Source organism: Bemisia tabaci, chromosome 8 (assembly GCF_918797505.1).
Source record: "Bemisia tabaci chromosome 8, PGI_BMITA_v3".
NCBI classification, from domain to species: Eukaryota; Metazoa; Arthropoda; class Insecta; order Hemiptera; family Aleyrodidae; genus Bemisia; species Bemisia tabaci.
In genome coordinates, this window is record NC_092800.1 from 7043506 (window position 1) to 7062824 (window position 19319).

Sequence of the window (19319 nt, forward strand, 5' to 3'; positions counted from 1 at the left end):
AATACAAGGCGAAGCCGTCTTAGACCAAGTAAACTGGATACTTAAAAAGTATCGACAATAAACGGAGGTTGACTAAGACCACGGAGTTACCATTGGCTCAAGAAATAGCGCTTTTCCTCAATCCAACGCTCCACGTACCCCTTAAAAGAAGAAAGCGGTTTACTTAAAAAAAGGAAACATCCATGCCGTGCAAATATTCCTAAATTAAGAAATTATCGATGGTTTTGAAGTAGTATCCGTCCGTATTGATCTCGTAAACTGTTTACTTAGAAATAGGAAACGTTGCGTAACACCCACGTGCATTACTGGCTTCAAGATAATGGTTTGTTTAAATTAGTAAACGGCGTGATGTGACGGGAATGCGCGTATTATTGAATTGAACCAACTGTCTGTCTTAGACATAGAAAACGGGGACGCCCGGCCATTATGGGATGTTCCTAACTCCCAAGGCTTGTTTACTTCTTTCTAGCCAATTGTTGATTTAAATTTAGTAAATAGTCACCTGCCGGTATCGCACACTGCCCCCATAACATATGTATTTATTGATCACTATAGCCACAAATAGTTTTAATTTAACGAATTTTTGATGAAAAAAATTTCAATTGTATACTGCACGTATCGAAGACCGACAGTGGCAAATACCGACTGCAAAATTAGGTCCTACCTATCGTGGAATTGGAACTTTGGACCTCCAGTTTTACGAACCTAACCCCCTACCTACATATCCATCGGGCTTATGTCTAACGTCGGCCGAATTTTTACACAATATAAGTCATTGACTAGGCACTGCACCATTATTGAGCTACGGTAAATAAGCGTGAGACCTGATGGGTTTCAGATTTTTTGAACCCGAAAAGATGAATTTGGAGCAAAAAAGAAATACGCGTGTTACTGTTGTCACTTTTTTAACGTTTATTTTTGTTTCTTTACCCATCTTATATTAATTTTTAATCTCATAAAACGAATTTTAAAGCAATGCGCCTTTTTAAAATTTTCTCTCATCATTTTTTTCTTGAAGCATCGCTGACTTTTAAAAAAAATACGAAAAAGACTGAAACTCTTCGAGAAAATGTTTTGTAAACACAATAACTTTTTATATTTTGATGACTGAGATTGTTACATTTTTTTAAATATAACTAGTTCTATTCAAATTCGATCTAATAATCAAGACTATACTGGACCATTAATTAGACTTTACTATTTCAATTAGAATATAATAGTTCTATTCAAATCGTTTCTAATTAATTCACATCGGGCGGAAAAGTGCAGAACAAACAGGAGAAGCACTATAAAAGCAATATTAATACGTTTCTAAATTCCTTACTTTAAAAAATAAGAATTGAAAATACGCTTTGAGATTTTCTGGATTAAGGCATCTTTTTTCCGTGGACAGTCACAATTTATTCATAAAAACAAGTTCACATCTCGATTACTCTTATATTTTACTCATTTACATAATCACACGCGTGTGACGTTTCTCATAATGTTATTGTATAGCTGCACTTCATTTTCGTTACCCTCACAAAGTTGCTAGGAAGGTGGTAAAGAAGTGCTGGATCCACCCTATTTTGCAGGAAACAGGTAAAAAGGTTCAAATGCTTCGATTAAGGTAACAAATGTTGAAGCTCTTATGCAGTATCCATAAAAGACTAGTGGAGGGAGGGGGGCGGAAAGATCGGTCCCGACAGGCCCTTCGACCAAAATTTCCCCGGACAGACAAATGAATCAAGTTTATAAATAACAACACTTTTGCACTCGCAAATTCCTTACACAACACAGAAAAAACAGTATTATGTGTTTTCGATCCACTCCATCGAATATGCGTTCATAAATCAAAGGGAGCCCCCGGAAAAAATCGAATATATGGAACATAGTAAACCACTACGTAGAGCCAGCAGTAGTAATAATATTCGCTATATCGTCATCTGTCAACTTGGTGGGTGAGCGATATGCTGAAAAAAGTATGTATTCTCGTCTCCTCACATTTTTTTTTTTCATATTCTTCTTTGCTTCCTCGGCCCCCTTAGCATAACGCATGCAATTGTTTATTTTGTACCCTTTTTTAGATTCCTAATCAGCGAGGGGATCTTTTCATTCATACAGGACATGAAAAAGTAAGGAAAGTAAAATAAGTAAAAAAAATTGTTGGCGAATTTTTTTAGTGTGAAGGAAATAGCCATGACCGATGGAAAACTGAACTCTGCTGGCAAATGCAAAAACTCTACCGCCTTCAATCTACCTTAAGTATTATACGTGGGGACGGGGAGGGGTCCTCTTTATGAGGCCCCCCTTCCTTTAAAAATAAACTAAATTAACACTTTTCAAATGCACAGATGCCGATCTATTTAAACCCACCGCCCATTACTATTTTCCTCTTCCTCTCCATCATTTAAATCCATCTTCATTCTATTTATTTAATTTTTTGGGGGTCGAACGCCGATCAATATGAGTGATTTACCTCCTCCAAAGGAACACTACTAAATGAATTTGCCTCCCTAAAGAAAACAATTTATTTTTGATAGACAAACTATAATGGGCATCGTTGATTATTTTTAACTTCCGTCCTGCCTTTAAATTAATTTTCCGTCATAAATGGTGTTGGTTTAAGCATGATGCTAACGGCAGTTCATCTGGCAGGCAATTGCATGTATCATTCTCAATAGGAGGCGTCACCATACCGGTTTACCTAACTTTTTAAGGAAACTGGTTTCTTCTTCGAAGCAAAATGTTATATTGAAAGTAGGCAACCGCACACTGTCCCATGCCCGCACTTCCGTTCCCCGCGGAAGGGACTCACTCCCGTTTACTACTTTTAAGGTAACTGGTTTCTTCTTCTCGACGTACCGTGTTTTCTTTCATCAAACAAGCTGTTGGGTTATTAAAAAGGCAACAGCGTCCGGCTTATTGCATCCTTCCCCCCGCTGAGGGCGTTCGCCCCGTTTACTAATTCTAAGGAAACCGTTTCTCTTCCTGTTTCGACACAACGTGTTTTCTCTTCTATCCAAGCAAGCTGTTGGTTAAAAGAAGGCAACAGCGTCCGGCATATTGCATCTCTCCCCCGCTGAGGGCGTTCGCCCCGTTTACTAATTCTGAGGAAACCGTTTTTCTTCTTTCGACACAACGTGTTATTTCTTCTACCAAGCAAGCTGTAATGGAGTTAAAAGTAGGCAACAGCGTCTGGCATATTGCATCCTCCCCGCCCTGAGAGGCGGTTCGTCCCCGTTTACTAATTTGAGGAAACCGGTTATCTTCTTTAAACGCAACGTGTTTCACTGTACCAAGCAAACTGTTGAATTGTAAAAAATCAACGGGCGTATTGCTAATTGCATCCGGTCGCCTCGAAAGGAGTTAGCCCCGTTATACTAATTTTGTGAGGAAACCGGTATTCTTCTTTTCGACACAACGTATTTTCTTCTTACCAGCATGCTGTTGACTTAAAAAGAGGCAAACGGCCGGACTCAGAAGGCGTTCACCCTCGTTTACTAATTTTAAAGAACTGGTTTTCTTTCATTCAAGCAAAAGTTGGCTTATTTAAAACAACGTTTATTTTACTTAAGAAATAACACGATTCGCTTGTTTCAAGCGAATCATGTTGTCTTACATTAAGAAAACCGTTAGTTTCTTCCCTCAAGTCAAACCCGTTTTGAAATAAGTAAAAAATTCCAAGGTATACGGGAATTTAATTTTGCTTGCGGTATTAAATGAAGGTGGTCATATTGTATGAATAAACTGCAAGCGTTCAAAATCGTACATTTGGGCAAGTTCCAGACAAATTTTTGCGGCGGAATGATGCAATATTTCACGCCAGATTTCTTCACGTAATTTTTTCACAAACATCTTCACCCTTAGATGCATGATGCCTAATGCCTGTGCAATGAAATCACTTTCGACGTAAGTTTCCATAAGGAATTTTTTGTGAATTTGCGTATGATTCAAATGCGGTTTTACGTTGTGCCTCTTTGACCTGCTTGTTGCTTGAAAGCTATATCGTAATGTCTGTGGTATTGGAGGCCCAAGTTCGCATCTCCTCCGCTCATTAAGCTGTCTTGCCGAGGCACTAGGTTTCAAATAAATAAATAAAAAAATAATAAAATGAAAATAAATGACAGCGCAAACTACTTATTCTTTTCTAGTCAATCTAATTAAGATGATTATTATCTTGTGAAAAAATCGACCTATCCATGGCTGGATACTTCAGATATCATTCTTAATGCATTGTTAAAAGTGAATTAGGAGTTAGAGCCACCCTTACGTTTTCGTGGTTTTGCTTCAAAATATATCCATGGTAAAATCAGAATATTCTAAACCATTCTACATTATTCGTATATTCTTAATTCTATATTCTACGTAATTTATTTAAATCAATGGAGTTTTGCTCACTTAGAGACTATCCAAGATTTTTCCCAACGATCAAAAACTATTTTCTCATAATAATATTTTGGACAGGATAAATTAATACTAGAGATCCAAGACGATAGCTTGTAATAAAAGCTGTATTTTAAGATCAACAATTATCTACAAAAAACTTACATAAAAAATTACATACAACGGTACTTATATGAAAACTATTAACAATCATTATTTTTAAACCAATTGACTCTAAAAGAGTATTCTCGTTAAAACTGCAGTGCACGGATGAAAAATAATGTGAACATTTCTAAGAATCATCCACATTCAGGGATCTAGTAACAGTTTCTAACAGTGATTGTCTCACGACTGGTTAATGTAAGTATGAGCATGATTTACACTCACAAACATCTTGTATTGGCTATTACATTTTCTGAGGATCATATATTATCACGAATGTAGTAATCTTATACATTCTTTTTCATCCGTGCGGTACCTAATTTTGATTCACTTAGTCACAGTATTTTCTCAGTTGAACTCTAGTTGTTAACTGTTCGGATCTCATATAATGCAGTTTATGATTTACGGTAAAAAAAACACATTTAAATTAAAAGTTCAGTCTTGTTACTTTAACGATCGCCTCATCGTACTTTGTTTTGCTATAAATTAAATAATTTCGTAATTTCCTCGTATGTTTGCCTAATTCACAAAAATCTGACTTTCTCTCTTATTCCTTTTGAAAATATAGAAATTCGTAGTCACCGAAAAAAACGAGGAGATGAAAAAGAGTCCCAATTCAATGGCGTTGGCGTGCTTTACGAAATCGATTAATCTGTCATGTAAACCTATGGAAAAGGATCGATATACAGGGTGTTCGCAACGAACACCTGAATAATCGATTCTTCACCATAACTTCAAATGGGGAAATATCGATGGTCGATCATTCTCGCCTCGCTACTGGTCCCAATCATAAAGTAAAATGATTGAACACACTTGGTGTTATAATTTAGTAACGCAGTTTAAATTGTGATTTGACTGTGCAACCAATGTGTTACTAGCTGTGTTCGTGATCTTAGTTTCAGTTCTTTCATCACTAAAGAATGTAAAAATCCAAACACACTGCAACACAAAAGTTATTGGTCGGGAAAAGTGCTTTACTAAAAATAACAATTCAAACTACGAAACTGTAGTATCACAATTTTTCAGGGGACGCCTGGTGAAGAAGATTTCTTGATGTTTCATTAGCTGTCGATTTTGGAGTGAAATTTGAGGCAATGCTTCCCCTGGTACTTGCATGACGTATTACAAAATACATTGATCCCCTCTTCACATCCCGAGGGTTTTGCGATCTTCAAGGAGGCGCAGTCTGTGATCTCAGTACAACGAATTGCCACAAGTCAAAAACACCGGTGACAACCGTTTTTCCATGGCGGCTTTTTTACCGAGCCATAAATTAGCCTATTTCCGTTCAAGAACGGCCTGTAGCCTAGGAATCCGTTCAACATACGGTCAGTTAAGGACTGGACAGCAAAAATCATTCCCCTGCAAATAGCCGGTTCTGCGACTGGCACATGTTGGAGGAAGTTAGAACCGGTTCGTAGAGTCACCCGTTTCGGCGGACGACCCACAACAACAAAAATCGCTCCCATGCAAATAGTCGGTTCTACAACTGGAACACGTTGCAGAAAGTTCGAACCGGTTCGTAGAGTCACCCGTTTCGGCGGGCGACCCACGACAACAAAATTCGTTCCCTCGCAACGAACCGGTTCTACGACGGGCACGCGCTGGACGAGGTTTGAACCGGTTCGTAGAGCTGGTCCTGGACGACCGAGCTCCTCTGAGATCCGAAAATCGATTCGTTGGACTTGAAATCCAGGCTCCGGCAGAGAGTCGTGCGTTTGGGGAGCGTCGTCGTGCAACCGGATTTGGCGAAGCGTTTGTTGGCGGGCGCCGGTTCGCGCTTGCACGGCGACGTCGGCTCCCGTTTGTTGTTGTAGGTCGTCTCGATCCGGTTGATGATGTCCTGGATCCGGTTCGGGCCGTACTGGTTCACGAAGAGGAGACCGGATTTTTGGACGTTGAAGTCGGCGTTCTCCTTCGACGACCGGTCGGATTCGTTGCCGTCGCTGGATCGCGTCGAGTCGGTTCTTTCGTGCGTTTGTTCGTCCGGTTTTGTTTTCGAGGTTGGCTCTTCTTTGGACCGGTTCAGGATCTCGTTGAGCAGTTTGTCCCGGTCGGTTATCCCGTTGATCTGCTGCTTTTGACCTGAAATTTACATCATGTCTCGTCAGTAAAACGTACTGGAAAGGAAAAATGGGACTTTCTGTGCTATCTCGAAAATGGTGGAAACTTTTACTTCCAGAGATCCATCGCTATATCTTAAGGAGATGCTCTTAAGTCTTGCTGAGTCTTGCATCAACAGAGTCTTGTTAATTTTGTGCTCTAACGACTCATTTTAAGTCTTAATAAGGTCATTCACCTTTCAGTTTAACTCAGCAGAAAAGTTGATGACTTTGGCTGCATTTTGAAATAAGGAACTAAAGCATCTGGCTCAGTTTAGAATCAAAGTATGTACTACTAGTTTCTCTATGCACATAAGTTTTTTAACGGTTGGGCTAGAAATTGTAGTTCCTAATTGAGGACTTATTCCGGTGAAAGGGCGTATCGAGGCTCGCAATGCTGCTAAGATCCTGCAATTTTTGTAGCGTTTGCGGCAGATGAAAATCATTCACAGTCGACTTACTTCCTTACAATAGTGAGGAAAAACTCTTAGCAGATTCAGGGAAAAATTCATTGGAGAATTGTTGGATAAGTTGCTTACAACTAGAGAATAACTCGAGATGATCTCAAAGTAAATATTACCAAGCAAATATCGATTTTGCAAATAAATAGAATTCTCTCAATGAAACTTTTAGATTAGTTAAGACGAAAAAGGTCACTGCATAATAATCATAAATGGACTACATTTTGAAATACGGAACCCCATTGTTTTCATCCCATTTCAGAAGCAACAAATGAACTACTTTTTGCAATAAGAAACTACTGTTCCTGGCTCGTTCATGAAAGCGTCTAGCCGCATGAAAGAGATAGTTTTACGTGAGTTTTTTCTAAATATGCCCAAAAGAGTAGTTCTTCATCGAAAAATGTTGTCCAAATGTGCTTTTAGTTACTCGATACAGGCAGATTGTTGGCGTTTTTCCGAGAGATAGAAATAGTGAATTCTATCGCAAAACTTAGTCAAACATCATGATTTTAAGTTTCATTGGTCTGTAATACTAATTTCGACGGAGTTCCCATATTTTTTTTAAGCGCGGGAAGTTTTAGCCATCAGCGGGTTGATAATTGAAATTTATAGACAAAACGCTAGAGAAAGAAGACATAGGGAGAATGGAGCGAACCTGGTGATTGGAATGGTTGGTTCCTTTAGACTAAGTGAGCAAATGACAACTAACTATGGGTCTTTTTTGGGTTACCGTTAGTTAGTCTATTTACCTATCTCCTTTGTCCATTGCAACCACCTTCTTCCACCAAGAGGATCCCTCCATATCCCTCTTGTCCTTTTTTGTCTATAGCTTTGTCAATCGATTTCAATAATTGGCCCGCAGGAGCTAATAAAATGTGTACTCACCATCTAATATAATGTCATAAATTGCCTCCTGTTCCGTGGGAATGCTTGGAAGACTACTACAGCTGAAAAGGTGGTTCTCTTTCCGTCCACTGTCGGGTGGGTCTAGCATGTTGTAGTACATGTTACTCCTATTATCACACTGCATGCAATGCCTTACTCCTTCTCCTACATTGTTGTAATAGTTTTCATTCTGAAACATGGCGATAAAGTAAGTTTAATGTCTCTGATTTTATACATATGTTGCCCGTACATCATTACATACTTACAGAATGGAACTGCCTTCGCGAAATCCGAATTAAAACATTAAAAGCATGTTTTAATGAATCGACTGAAAGTACTTTTGGCAATACATTTAATGGAAATGCATACATTTGGAATATATTTTGCAATTTGGAACTTCTGTATCGAGCTCAGTTTAGAAACATACTATGCACTACTAGTTTCCCTATGCACATAAGTGCTTTAACTGTTGAGCCAGAAATATTAGTTCCTAATTGCCAAATATAATCCACTTATCTCCTGAACGGCTGCAGTGATTCACAACTCAGAGGAGGCAGACTCGTCACAACTGTGACATGGAAAGCCCATCTCTATTTCGCCTTCAATCGTGGAGGTAGGCCGGAAAACATACTCTGTGCAACTATTCGAGAATTTTCAGCTTAATGTCAAAAAATGTTACACATTGGCGGATCGAGCAAATTGGCAACATTGTATTTTTCTCCATTCAAACCCATAGAAATGTATCGATTCTTGGGGGGGGGGGGGGGGTGCTCCGACAAGAGTCGATTATTTAGCATAGGTTTAAATGGAGGAAATTCGGTGTTGCCAAATCGCTGGATCCGCCTCTGATCTTGCCTTGTGGTAAATTTTGTGAGTTTTCTCCAAAAAATGTTTATACTAGCCTTAGTTTTTTCATTGAATTATGTATGATTATTAAAAAATATATGATTTAAAATAACAATGTTAGCAGTGTTTCCTAAGCGTGAATGCAGAAAATACAAGTGAGTTTTAAAATAAAATTAGTTCGGGAACAGTTGGGTATGTACCTGACTACACAAGCAAGAGTTCTTCATGTTCTTTAAATTCTCCTTCATAGTGTCGTCGATGTAGTGGTAGAAAGAGTCGTCACTCATGAATTCGTACTGTTGCCACTGTACAGGACTGACGTGATTGTTCAGTGGGTACTTCTCGACGGGTCTGACCTTGGAGTCGGGTTCGTCGTAGATTTGTTCGGGGCCGAACTGACTGACAGGGGTGGCAGGTAACGATCTCTCGTTCAGGAAGCAGCCGTTAGAACTGGGAGCTACCGTTGGACTAGGAAGAGGCGTTGGTTGGTTCCCTGCTTGAGATATTATCAGGATCCACGTCTCCATCTCGGACCAATTACTTGCTATGAACTGAAATTTTAAAAATGAATTTTAAGTCAGAATTCGGAAATTAATTTATTGCAAGCACAAGTCAATGAAAGTTCAACACGGAGAAAAAAACTTCGTGCGTGGGACCCGAAGTTTAGGTCATATGGATCTCTGAAGTTTTCGGATGGAGCATATGAACACTTTAGGTCTAGCTGTCGAGGTTCGAATCACACATCTGAAACTTCAGTTCTTACATCTGAAGTACTTCAGATGTGAGAACCGAAGTTTTTCGGATGTGAAAACCGAAGTACTTCAGATGTAAGAACTGAAGTTTCAGATGTGTGATCCAAACCTCAGCAGCTGGACCTAAAGTGTTCAGATGCTCAATCCAAAAACTTCAGAGATCCATATGACCTAAACTTCGGGTCCCACGCACGAAGTTTTTTTCTCCGTGAAGGAGTCATCAACGTGGATTCACCCTGCTTGTACGAATAATATGATAAAGCCGATCGATCAATGTAAAATTCCCAGGGTCTTGTTGCATTTTTTAAAAAAATCGGGAAGACAAATCATTCTTTGGCATGTCAGGTATCAATTATGCGAAACGAGGGATATCAAGTAGGGCCTTTTTGGAGAATGCTCTTTTGTAAACATTCTTGGCCATCTTTGTTTGATATTGGAATCTGAAGATTAGCAGCGGCGATTTTCTAGTATTCGTCGTACAGGAACGTAAGCTTTTGGGATCTAAAAGCTCCGTGTTTTGACATGTCCATATTCTCCTTATACAGGCACTATAGTCTAATAAGCATCGCATTCTATTCCAAAAGGCTGCGCTGCTGCGAGTAACATGTACGCATTTTTGAAATCTGTCCTCCACCACATCAATTGTTTAAAGTGGTATTTATTGTACTTAAGCAGACTTCACGTTGATTGACTCACTCACTGACTGACTCACGTATCAGCGGATCTCGTGAACAGGAGGCCGTGTGACCCTGAGATTCCGCACTGGGATCCCTCTCTACCCCGAGGCGCCGGATAAGGGAGGATTTCGCGATCCGCCCGCCGGTTCGCGGGATATCGCGGTCCGCGTGTGTCGATTTTCCCGTAAAGCCGGCTCCAGACTACGCGGCATTCGCCGAGTGCCGAGCCGAGTAACGAATATTCGGGGTTCGGGAATCGACGGGCAGATTCGAATATTTCCACGAGTGTACAGCGCCACACTACTCGTGAAAGTCGTACTTGGCTCGTCATTTGGTAAATAACGAATATCTGATGGGATAGGACAAATGTTCGCCAAGTGAAGAAAAAACACTGGAAAACGCTGCACCTCTTCGCCCCCTTCCTACAAAACTATAGCGAACATTCGGCGAGTGAGGACGAGTAGTCTGGATGGCACCCCGATGTTGCTCCGATGTCGCGATGGACGCTCGGCTTCGTACTCGCGATCCCTTTGACTCGTGTCACAAAAACCGACTTTCAGCGGGTTGGGGCGAATGCCGAGCCGAGTGACTCGCCTCGCGTCAACACGAGCCAAGTGGACGCGAATGTTCCATCCAGACTACGCGGGACTTGCCAAATATTCGGTATTCGGCGAGTAATATTCGGCGAATGCCGCGTAGTCTGGAGCCGGCTTTTAAGGACAACGGGTGCGAGAGAGAGTGCGAGCGAGATGGAGCAAGTTCCGCGGCTCGCGCTGGAAGACAGCTGATAAATTTTACGTGTGTTCTTCTGGTACGCGCAACGGGTGCGAGGAAGATGGAAGGAGTTCGGCGTCCAACGAGTGCGAGGAAGATGGAACGAGTTCGGCGTAGCGCTGTTGGAAACGCCGCGCCATGATTTTTGCGAGCTCCGACTCGTGCATCCGTTGCCGGGCTACTCTCTTGGGGATGTGAAAATCTGGAAAATCTGTCTGTGCATTGGCATAGACTCTTTATTCTATGGCATTGGTCTCCTCTGCGAAAGTATGAGATATTTGCTCCGCGGATCCTTTTGTTTTCTTCCGTTTTTTTTTTGCAAAAGATTGGTGAAAAATGTGCTTCGCGGAGCCTTCCGTTTTCTGTTTTTTTTCTTTCTTTTTTTTTTTGCGAAAATTTAACTGCTCAAGTCCGAAAGTAAATAAATTGTTGTGATTTAGTCTTCACATCGCCTAGGGTTATTTTTTGTTACTTTTTTTATCTTCTGTTTGGAAATGATTTGAGCAAATTCTCGGAAAATTTTAAGAGAAGCTGTTTGTTGTTTGGCTTCAAAAATAAAATAAATAAACCAAAATGGACCATAAAGACGATGTGCAACGTTGCAATCGGAGGAGAAACGGGGTTTTCGCGCGCATTTCATCAATATTTGACTCCGATCGTGGAAGGCGCTTTTGATAGAACTATTACTCCACGGGGGATGTCCACATTGCCGCTTGCTAGATTGAAGGCGTTTTGTACTGTGATGACGGCTCGGTCACACTGCGCCTGCAGACGCGGTGCTGACAGCGGAGCAAAACTAGAACATAGCTTCGACATGCCTTTTTTTTTTTTTTTTTTCTTTTTTTTTTTTTCAAAACATTAAATCTTATATAAGGAAACCATTCCACATGGTTACATTTCATAGTTCTCGTGAAATTGAATTTGGATTCTTCCAATTCGTCACTTTAAACGAGCAGAAATAAGACGAGCAACTATTTGAACTCCGGAGTGGGTATGTGGTATCATACAAAATTGAAGGAAAATCATACGTTTTCGCCCATCCCAAGTAACATATGTTTACGAGTTTTATGCGCACATTGTGTAGTCTTAATTGAGTCAGAAATTCGCGTGTATACCACGATATTGATGTGAATAACGTGCAATTATAATAATCTTAGAAATTCGCTAGGAACACGACGTATTTGCAGTGATATCGTGGTGATTATCGTGTAATTTCTAATTTGTTTTACAAAATCCCTGGAAAAATCCGTTTTCTCCGCGATGTAGATGACAAACCCGCCATTTCTGAGAATTAGACGAAACCGCTGGTTAAATCCCGTAATTTTCGCGGCTGAAACTCACCATGCTAACTTCAATTAAACATTGAACTGACAAAAGTAACAAATCCTTATGAAAATAACCAACTTTGGATTGGGTATTTTTGATTATTATAATTATCACATGCGCTTACTGCAGAACAGACCAAAATAGCAGCTTTAATCAGCATACTACTAATCTCTGCATTTTTATCAAACCAGTGCGTCTCGCCAATTTTGAAATAGTAGATAATAATTCAGAAACACAATTAGTAACTGATCACTAATCACAGTGATTGCTGATGGTGGGGTTTTCCTGTGCGTAGCACGGGTTTCCTGCTAGTTATAGAATAAGTCCATCCAAGTCACCAAATAAAAACAACGTAAAAACCACAGACTCAACCGTGAGCATTCGAAATTTACACGAGCGGATACGTTCGAGGTAAGAGCGAAACTATTGAGACGAATCCTGCGGTGTGAAACGCAAGTTAAAAGCGCCTGCAATTCCCAGTGATACCACTTTTGCTACATACCGTTCGTGTAACACAACGGCCGGCGCCTTCGTATAATCGTACCAGCAAACAGTTTCTTATTCGGTTTCTGTTGGTCATATTCTTTTGAAGAAGCATTTATTTATATTACTGCTTTTCAAACGAATTTTAAACGTGTAGAATTATACATTTTTTATTTTCTGTTTCAAGGAGAACAGGGCGTACGTGGAGACGGCAAAATTAATATAAAAATGAGGTTGACTTTATACTGGTGCTTATCTCTGGTACTTGTCTCGGGTCTTTGACGTGGTCGAACTGGTGTGCTCTATATTGCACAGTCAAAAATATTAGCACAATTTGCAGTTTTAGTCGAAAAAAGGACGATGGCCTCCGCTTATGAGTCCATAGAACCGTTTTCAAACAAAAAATTGCAAAATTCGGAGGAATGAAAGCATAGGATTTTGCTACAAAAAAGTTGCATTCGCTACAGTAATTGGGCTCTGTAAAACGAAACATTTTCTCGGTGACCAAATCCTGTTTTTACTTCTCCGAAATTCGCAATTTTTTCTTTGTTGGGAACGATTCTTTCGACTCATACTCAGGAGCTTTCGTTCCTTTTTTGGGGGGCTAAAAAGCCGAAAGCTGTTAAAGTTCTTTAACTTAATCAATGCGGTGTGTCACACACCACTTCGACTTTGCCAAAAACTCGGAACGAATCACCTTGATTTGTAAATAACCGCATCAAAATTTCGTTTCGTGTCTAAAATATCCACAATAGTTCATAAAAGAATCAGACATTTTAACAAAAAACTGGTGATGTTTGTCAGAGAGGATGGCAGGGAAGGGTGAGTAGCGAAACGAAATTCGGCGGTGAAGATGAGGATTAAACAAGTTGCCAAAAAATGTGGAACGCTTCACGATTTTGCGTGTCATCCTTGCGCAGGGGCCATGCTAATCTTCTCTGTATCGTTCCAATTTTAGTATATGTACCGCCGAAGCGAGTACGAGAGAGGGTGAAACAAGTCAACAGTATATACCCACTTGATAAAAAAAAATTTTTGCAATCCAGTTGGTAACGTCTTTCTACGCATATTGTAATCCTTATTTATATATTATCTAAAATTTATGCATGAAAATTTGCGGGAGATATTTAGTTAAAAGAGAAACCGTCGCAAAAAAGGTAAATATGAACTTTAAAATGGGTACAAATTAATCATGAAAAACAAGCGATCGCTCCGCAGTTTAACACGAGAAAGATACAAGTGGCTGCCGACAATGAATAGCAGCGTTACCTGGTGGAGACCGCTCTACACCTTGCTCTGGCGGGTACGCGTGGGTGTGTCATCAGGTGAGGTGAGTAAACCGCGTCACGGATACTGGCGCCGCGCCGCACAGTGGGTCGAGTCAATTAGAGAGGTTAAACATGAAATTTTTGACTAAAACTGCAAATTTTGGTTTTTATTTCGTCACATTTTACATTTCAAGGAGTGCTCATACAATAAAATTTCACGATGAAATCATCTACAGAACCTCAAAGTCATGTATAATCGGAGTTATACGCGTTTAAAGTTTCCAAATTGTTTCGGACCTCTCCTATTAACTCGATCCACTGTGCGGCACAGCGCCGGTGGACCGCGGTGATTAAGATCCTTATCCTTTCTGCCCTTTGCCCTACAAATGAGCTTGACTTTTCAAAATGAACATGTTATCAGTCTACACTTTAGAGAGCAATGTTCCAGTGTTCAACTAACACTACACGGGTGAAATCAAAGAACTGCAAAATTGAGGTGTGAAAATTCCTGGCATCAATGTGAACGCGGCTACGCACCAAAACTTAAAATTTGTCCACGCCGCATGTAGAGCTCTGAAAAGTATTTTACGTACAGTTTTGTCATGCCTCTTCAAAGGATAGGGCCCCGACATTATTTAAATCTCGATAGATTTGTAGCGCCTTCAATTACAGATTACGCAATCAGTGATGTAAGACTGTGGACGGCGTAGCGGCGGCGTTTAGAAGGCGTTTTAAGAAAATCCTATCTAGCAGGACAGGGATATATCGGTGTTTCTGATTTTGTGACGGGTCTTAGAGCGTTTCGATGAAAATAAAAACTAATTTGAAAATTTCCTCATGAAAACAGGGCATTTAGGATCTTTTACGCTGAGGAGCGACATGCATATTTTAGCAATAACCTGATGACGCTAGCCAGGTTTTGAATTTCTGCTTGTCATGTATCGATGGCTAATTGCGAAAAAGATCTATCTCAATTTAAGCGTTTTAAAAACCTCCGATTATATGTTTTATTCTCTGCAAGGATTACTAACCAAAATGGTTCCTTGAAGTTTTCTATGATTTACTTAGAATACATGATTATAAGTGTGTTGGTTGATATTCACTCAAAAAATAAAACATGATCGGAGACTTTTCGTCGCAAACTGAAAAACGCATTTTTCACTTTTCGTCGCAAACTGGAAAACGCATTTTTCGAGTTCAGCCATGAAGATGTGACCGTCAAAAGGGCCCCAAGTCGCACAGATTGCAATACGTAGTAATTACATAATGTAAATATTGCTATTCAACTGAGTGTTGTGTATGTTGCCTAGCTCGTATTTGAAGGGGCCCCATTTACTGAAACTTATTGCAATATAATATCTCGGCGTTAATTCCATTAACTCATAACTCGTGCCGTCGCGCCGCATTTTTACACAACGCGCGCTCTCCCGGGAAGAATCGTGAACAGTTTAGGAGGGAAAATTAAAAGTTAGTACGTCACGGAATCTTCAAACAAAAACATTGTTATTGTTTTAACAACTAACAAATCCAACGGATAACTGAGTAATCGTCCGCTTATTTTTATCTTCATTTCATTTTAATTCGTAATTCGACGGCGTAAGTCAGCAATCACATAATTATCTCGTTCACGGTGTCTGAAAATCTCCGCCTCTACATTATTTTTTTTTAAAGGAGAACCTCGACACATTTGACATCATTTCTTGCAGTTTATACAGAATTTTCTTCGTATGGAGAAGAAAACTCACGGCAGTTTTAAAGAATTGCCATTGAGTAGTTTTCCGATTAAAAAATGAAGTATGACAGGAAGTCTGCGACGTCACAAACCGAGTTACCTATGTGATTGTCGACTTACGCCGTCGAATTTTAGTTTAAGAAGGGGGAGGGCAGCATGGCCTGAAAGTTCGCAAAATGATAACTTTTATCGCGAGTGATTTGTCAACATCAAACTTCAGCACCGGTAAAACTAAACACACCAGGGAACAGTAAATTCATTGACAAAGGTAGCAATCATCTTCAGTTTCTCTCACGACCTTCAGCATGAAGTGTTGCCGCTAGGTGTCAGCTTGCGCAACAATACAACTTTCATGGTATGTTGGACTTTAACGGATGCTCTGGGAAGATTTAATTGAGTGCAAAAACATGAGACCTGAAGGAATACCATTGTATATAATTAAAGACAGCGGCGAAAAAAATTTAGATTGGGAGATATTTTTTATTTTCTATTTGTAGCACGCATCAATTCATATACAAATGTGTAACCTTTCTTATCTACCGCATCGAGTTTTTATTAATTTATATACTTTCATGTTACTAAAAATAACGGGTTCTCTGATCTGGGCCGGATTTGCTTACTTGCCGCCCCCTTCTCATTCGTTTTGAAACATCAATAAAAGCCATCAAGTAAACGTGCCGGAGGGGGAGACGCGTATAAGACGCGTTTACTAGTGTTGGTCACATTTTTTGTGAAAGCCCTGTCAACACTACTAGCAAAATTTCACGGAACTTGGCGCGAAAGTTAAGTTCCGTAAACCTATCTCTGTATGGACAAGGCCCTCCATTCATAAGAAACGAACCAAAAAATTATGAAAGAACAAACATAAATGTGGTTTAATAATTTTAACTTCCGCCGCCGCGCCGCGCTGACCGCACTGTATTTGGCGGAATGCGTGAAGTATTCCTACAGTCTTACATGCGCTATGCGTTTCGGGCCGACCGCTGCTCACTGTCTTTGACGCAATGCGTGAAGTATTCATGCAGTCTTGTAGGCGCTACGCGTTTCACGCTGCCCGCTGCTGACCGCAGTGACCGCACTGTCTTTGGCGCAATGCGTGAAGTATTCATGCAGTCTTGTAGGTGCTAATATGTGTTACATGCCGACCGCCGCGCCGAGGGTTTCTCCTTTTCATCTCACGTTCTCGTCATCATTGAGCCGTTCCAGGCCAAAATCCGTGTTCGGTTTCTCTCTTAGTCTTAACTCGACTAAATAAAGTCGCTATCTATTGTATCACAGAAGGACGACAAAATTAGAGATATACTCTCAGGAAATGAGAGATTTTGTCACCTTTTCTCGTTCGTAATTTTTTTGTCTGAATCTGATTTTTATTTATGGCTACATTTAAAAAAACTGCAAAATTTGCCGCTCCCTAAATTTGCCGCCATGGGCCGCGGCCCATGTAGCCACCCCCTTAATTCGGCCCTGTCTCTGATCATGATGAGCAAAAATTTATGTTACTTCTATATTTACAAATTTTTCCTCAAAACTAAAAACAGTTTTTCTTCATTAGTGTTTTTATTTTTCTTTAGTTAGGTATACGGAATTACTTTATCCTTCTCTCTATCGCATTATCTAGACGATGCAAGGTAATGTACCGGTTTTGAGGCTTTTTTCTGTTGCGCAGATTTTCAGGGGAGGGAAGACCAGATAATACTTACTCAAATTGTGGGGGGGGGGGGGGATAGCCCATCCCTGGCCTTGTCTAACAATCTCGATTTCCACTTGAAGATAAAAACGACAGATAAGGACCGAATTGTTCTAATTGTTCTAAAGGCACATTTTGGTTCAGACTACGGCCCTAGTCCAGCAAACCGATCATTATAATGAATGAAACTGAGTGTATGATCAGTGAACCCTGAACCGTAAGTTCAGCGCAACACACCAATTCTTAGTTTACCGTTCACGACCGAGTAGGTATGGGATGCAACAAGCTCCATGTGAGCTGAAGTTTTTCACTTTCGTAGAACTGTGCATATTATTTATCCGTGAATGATATTCTCAGAGCGAATGTGCGGGTTAAACTGCTGCAAGCAACTATTACTGCTCCTAAGTAGCCGACATTGCATAGTAAGAATATTGAAGGCGCACTCGTCAGAACGACCTCGGAACACTCGATGAGAGCAATATTGATCCGGAAATGATGTGCTTAGAACGAATATGTGGGGCCATATGTGGTGCGAGCAACTATTTCTGCTCCTCAGTAGCCCTCATTGCCTATTTGGAATATTGAAGATAAACAGATCCGAACAATCTCGGAACACTCGCCGTGAATCTCCTGCTCAAAGCAAAAACATATAGTTGGGGTCAAATTGCTGCGAGCAACTATTACTGCTACTAAGTATCCCACATTTCCTAGTCATTATATTGAAGGCGAACTGGTCCGAACAATCCTGGAACGCTCGAAGTAGTATTGATGCGCAAATGATATTCTCACACAAAATTTGCCAAACTTTTTTTTTCAGTGCAGTGCTTTATACCTGCAAAATGATGTAAGGCGTACCTGGTAGGTCTTTTTGCCAGGGCAGACAATCTCGAAGGTGTAGTCCTTCTTGGGGCTGGAGTTGGGAGGGTCCTTGACGGAGACGGGCCGGGCCGAGTATCCGAGGATGTCGATGACGGTGGTTGGGCGGAGGTCCTTCTCGCTGGTGTAGATGTAGAGCGAGTGCCCGAGGACGCCCACCCAGTACTTGCGCACCTTCTCGAACGCCTTCAGCACCCGCTCTTTCCGGGCCAGGACCCCGTGCTTGATCGCCGAGTACTTCAGCGCCGACGCCGAGATCGACAGCACCTTCAATTCGAAAAATATGAACAAATAAAGAAAAAACTAAATCTGGGGAAAAGCTGCGGAAAAAAAATAGAATAAAAAAAATCGGGACTTTTCTAGTGTACACTGGAAAAAAAACACGTTGGATCTAGAGTCTAGACTCTCGAAAACATTGACAAGAAAAAATACTCTAGATTTTATCAGATTTTTGCTTCGATCCAAAGAAAATCCGCTCAAATCAAGAGGCTTGGTTCTTCGTTTAAGTAAAATTCCGATTGATTCAAGTGTATTTTTTCTTATCGATGTTTTTTAAGAGTCTGGACTCTAGATCCAATGTGGTTTTTTTTTCCAGTGTAAAAATCTCATCTTCAACAGAAAAAAGCGGAAAATGAGTCGTCGATTATTGCGAGACCGAGGATGATTACAGAGATGGAAAGTGAAATTTCACGTTTTGAAATTTCACAAAATTTGAAGTTGACTAATTTTTTTCGGAGTTATTGATGAAACCTTCGGAAGTCCGGAAGCGTTTCAGGTGGAAGCTTTTACATTCAACACTTCCATTATGGAAGTGTTGATATCCTACATCTGAAACTTCAGTTCTTACATCTGGAGTACTTCAGATGTGAGAACCGAAGTTCTTCGGATGTGAAAACCGAAGTACTTCAGACGTAAGAACTGAA

General features: G+C 40.4%; 1 protein-coding gene and 1 non-coding gene across 2 annotated transcripts in view; both read right to left on the reverse strand.

Annotated features, from left to right (window-relative positions):
• Window positions 1–4477: 4477 nt before the first annotated feature.
• The window catches only part of LOC109040937 (uncharacterized), a 77882-nt gene continuing 63040 nt past the window's right edge, over window positions 4478–19319 (reverse strand). The window contains exons 4-7 of the mRNA XM_019057073.2: window positions 18376–18663; window positions 9022–9372; window positions 7976–8165; window positions 4478–6612 (exon numbers count right to left, since the gene is read on the reverse strand). Of these exons, the coding sequence (XP_018912618.2) occupies window positions 6116–6612; window positions 7976–8165; window positions 9022–9372; window positions 18376–18663 (1326 nt within the window). The 3' untranslated portion in view covers window positions 4478–6115. The remainder of the gene's footprint in view (window positions 6613–7975; window positions 8166–9021; window positions 9373–18375; window positions 18664–19319) is intronic.
• Window positions 13709–13815, reverse strand: LOC140225345 (U6 spliceosomal RNA). The gene has a single exon (XR_011900471.1). It is a non-coding gene; the product is annotated as a U6 spliceosomal RNA (small nuclear RNA).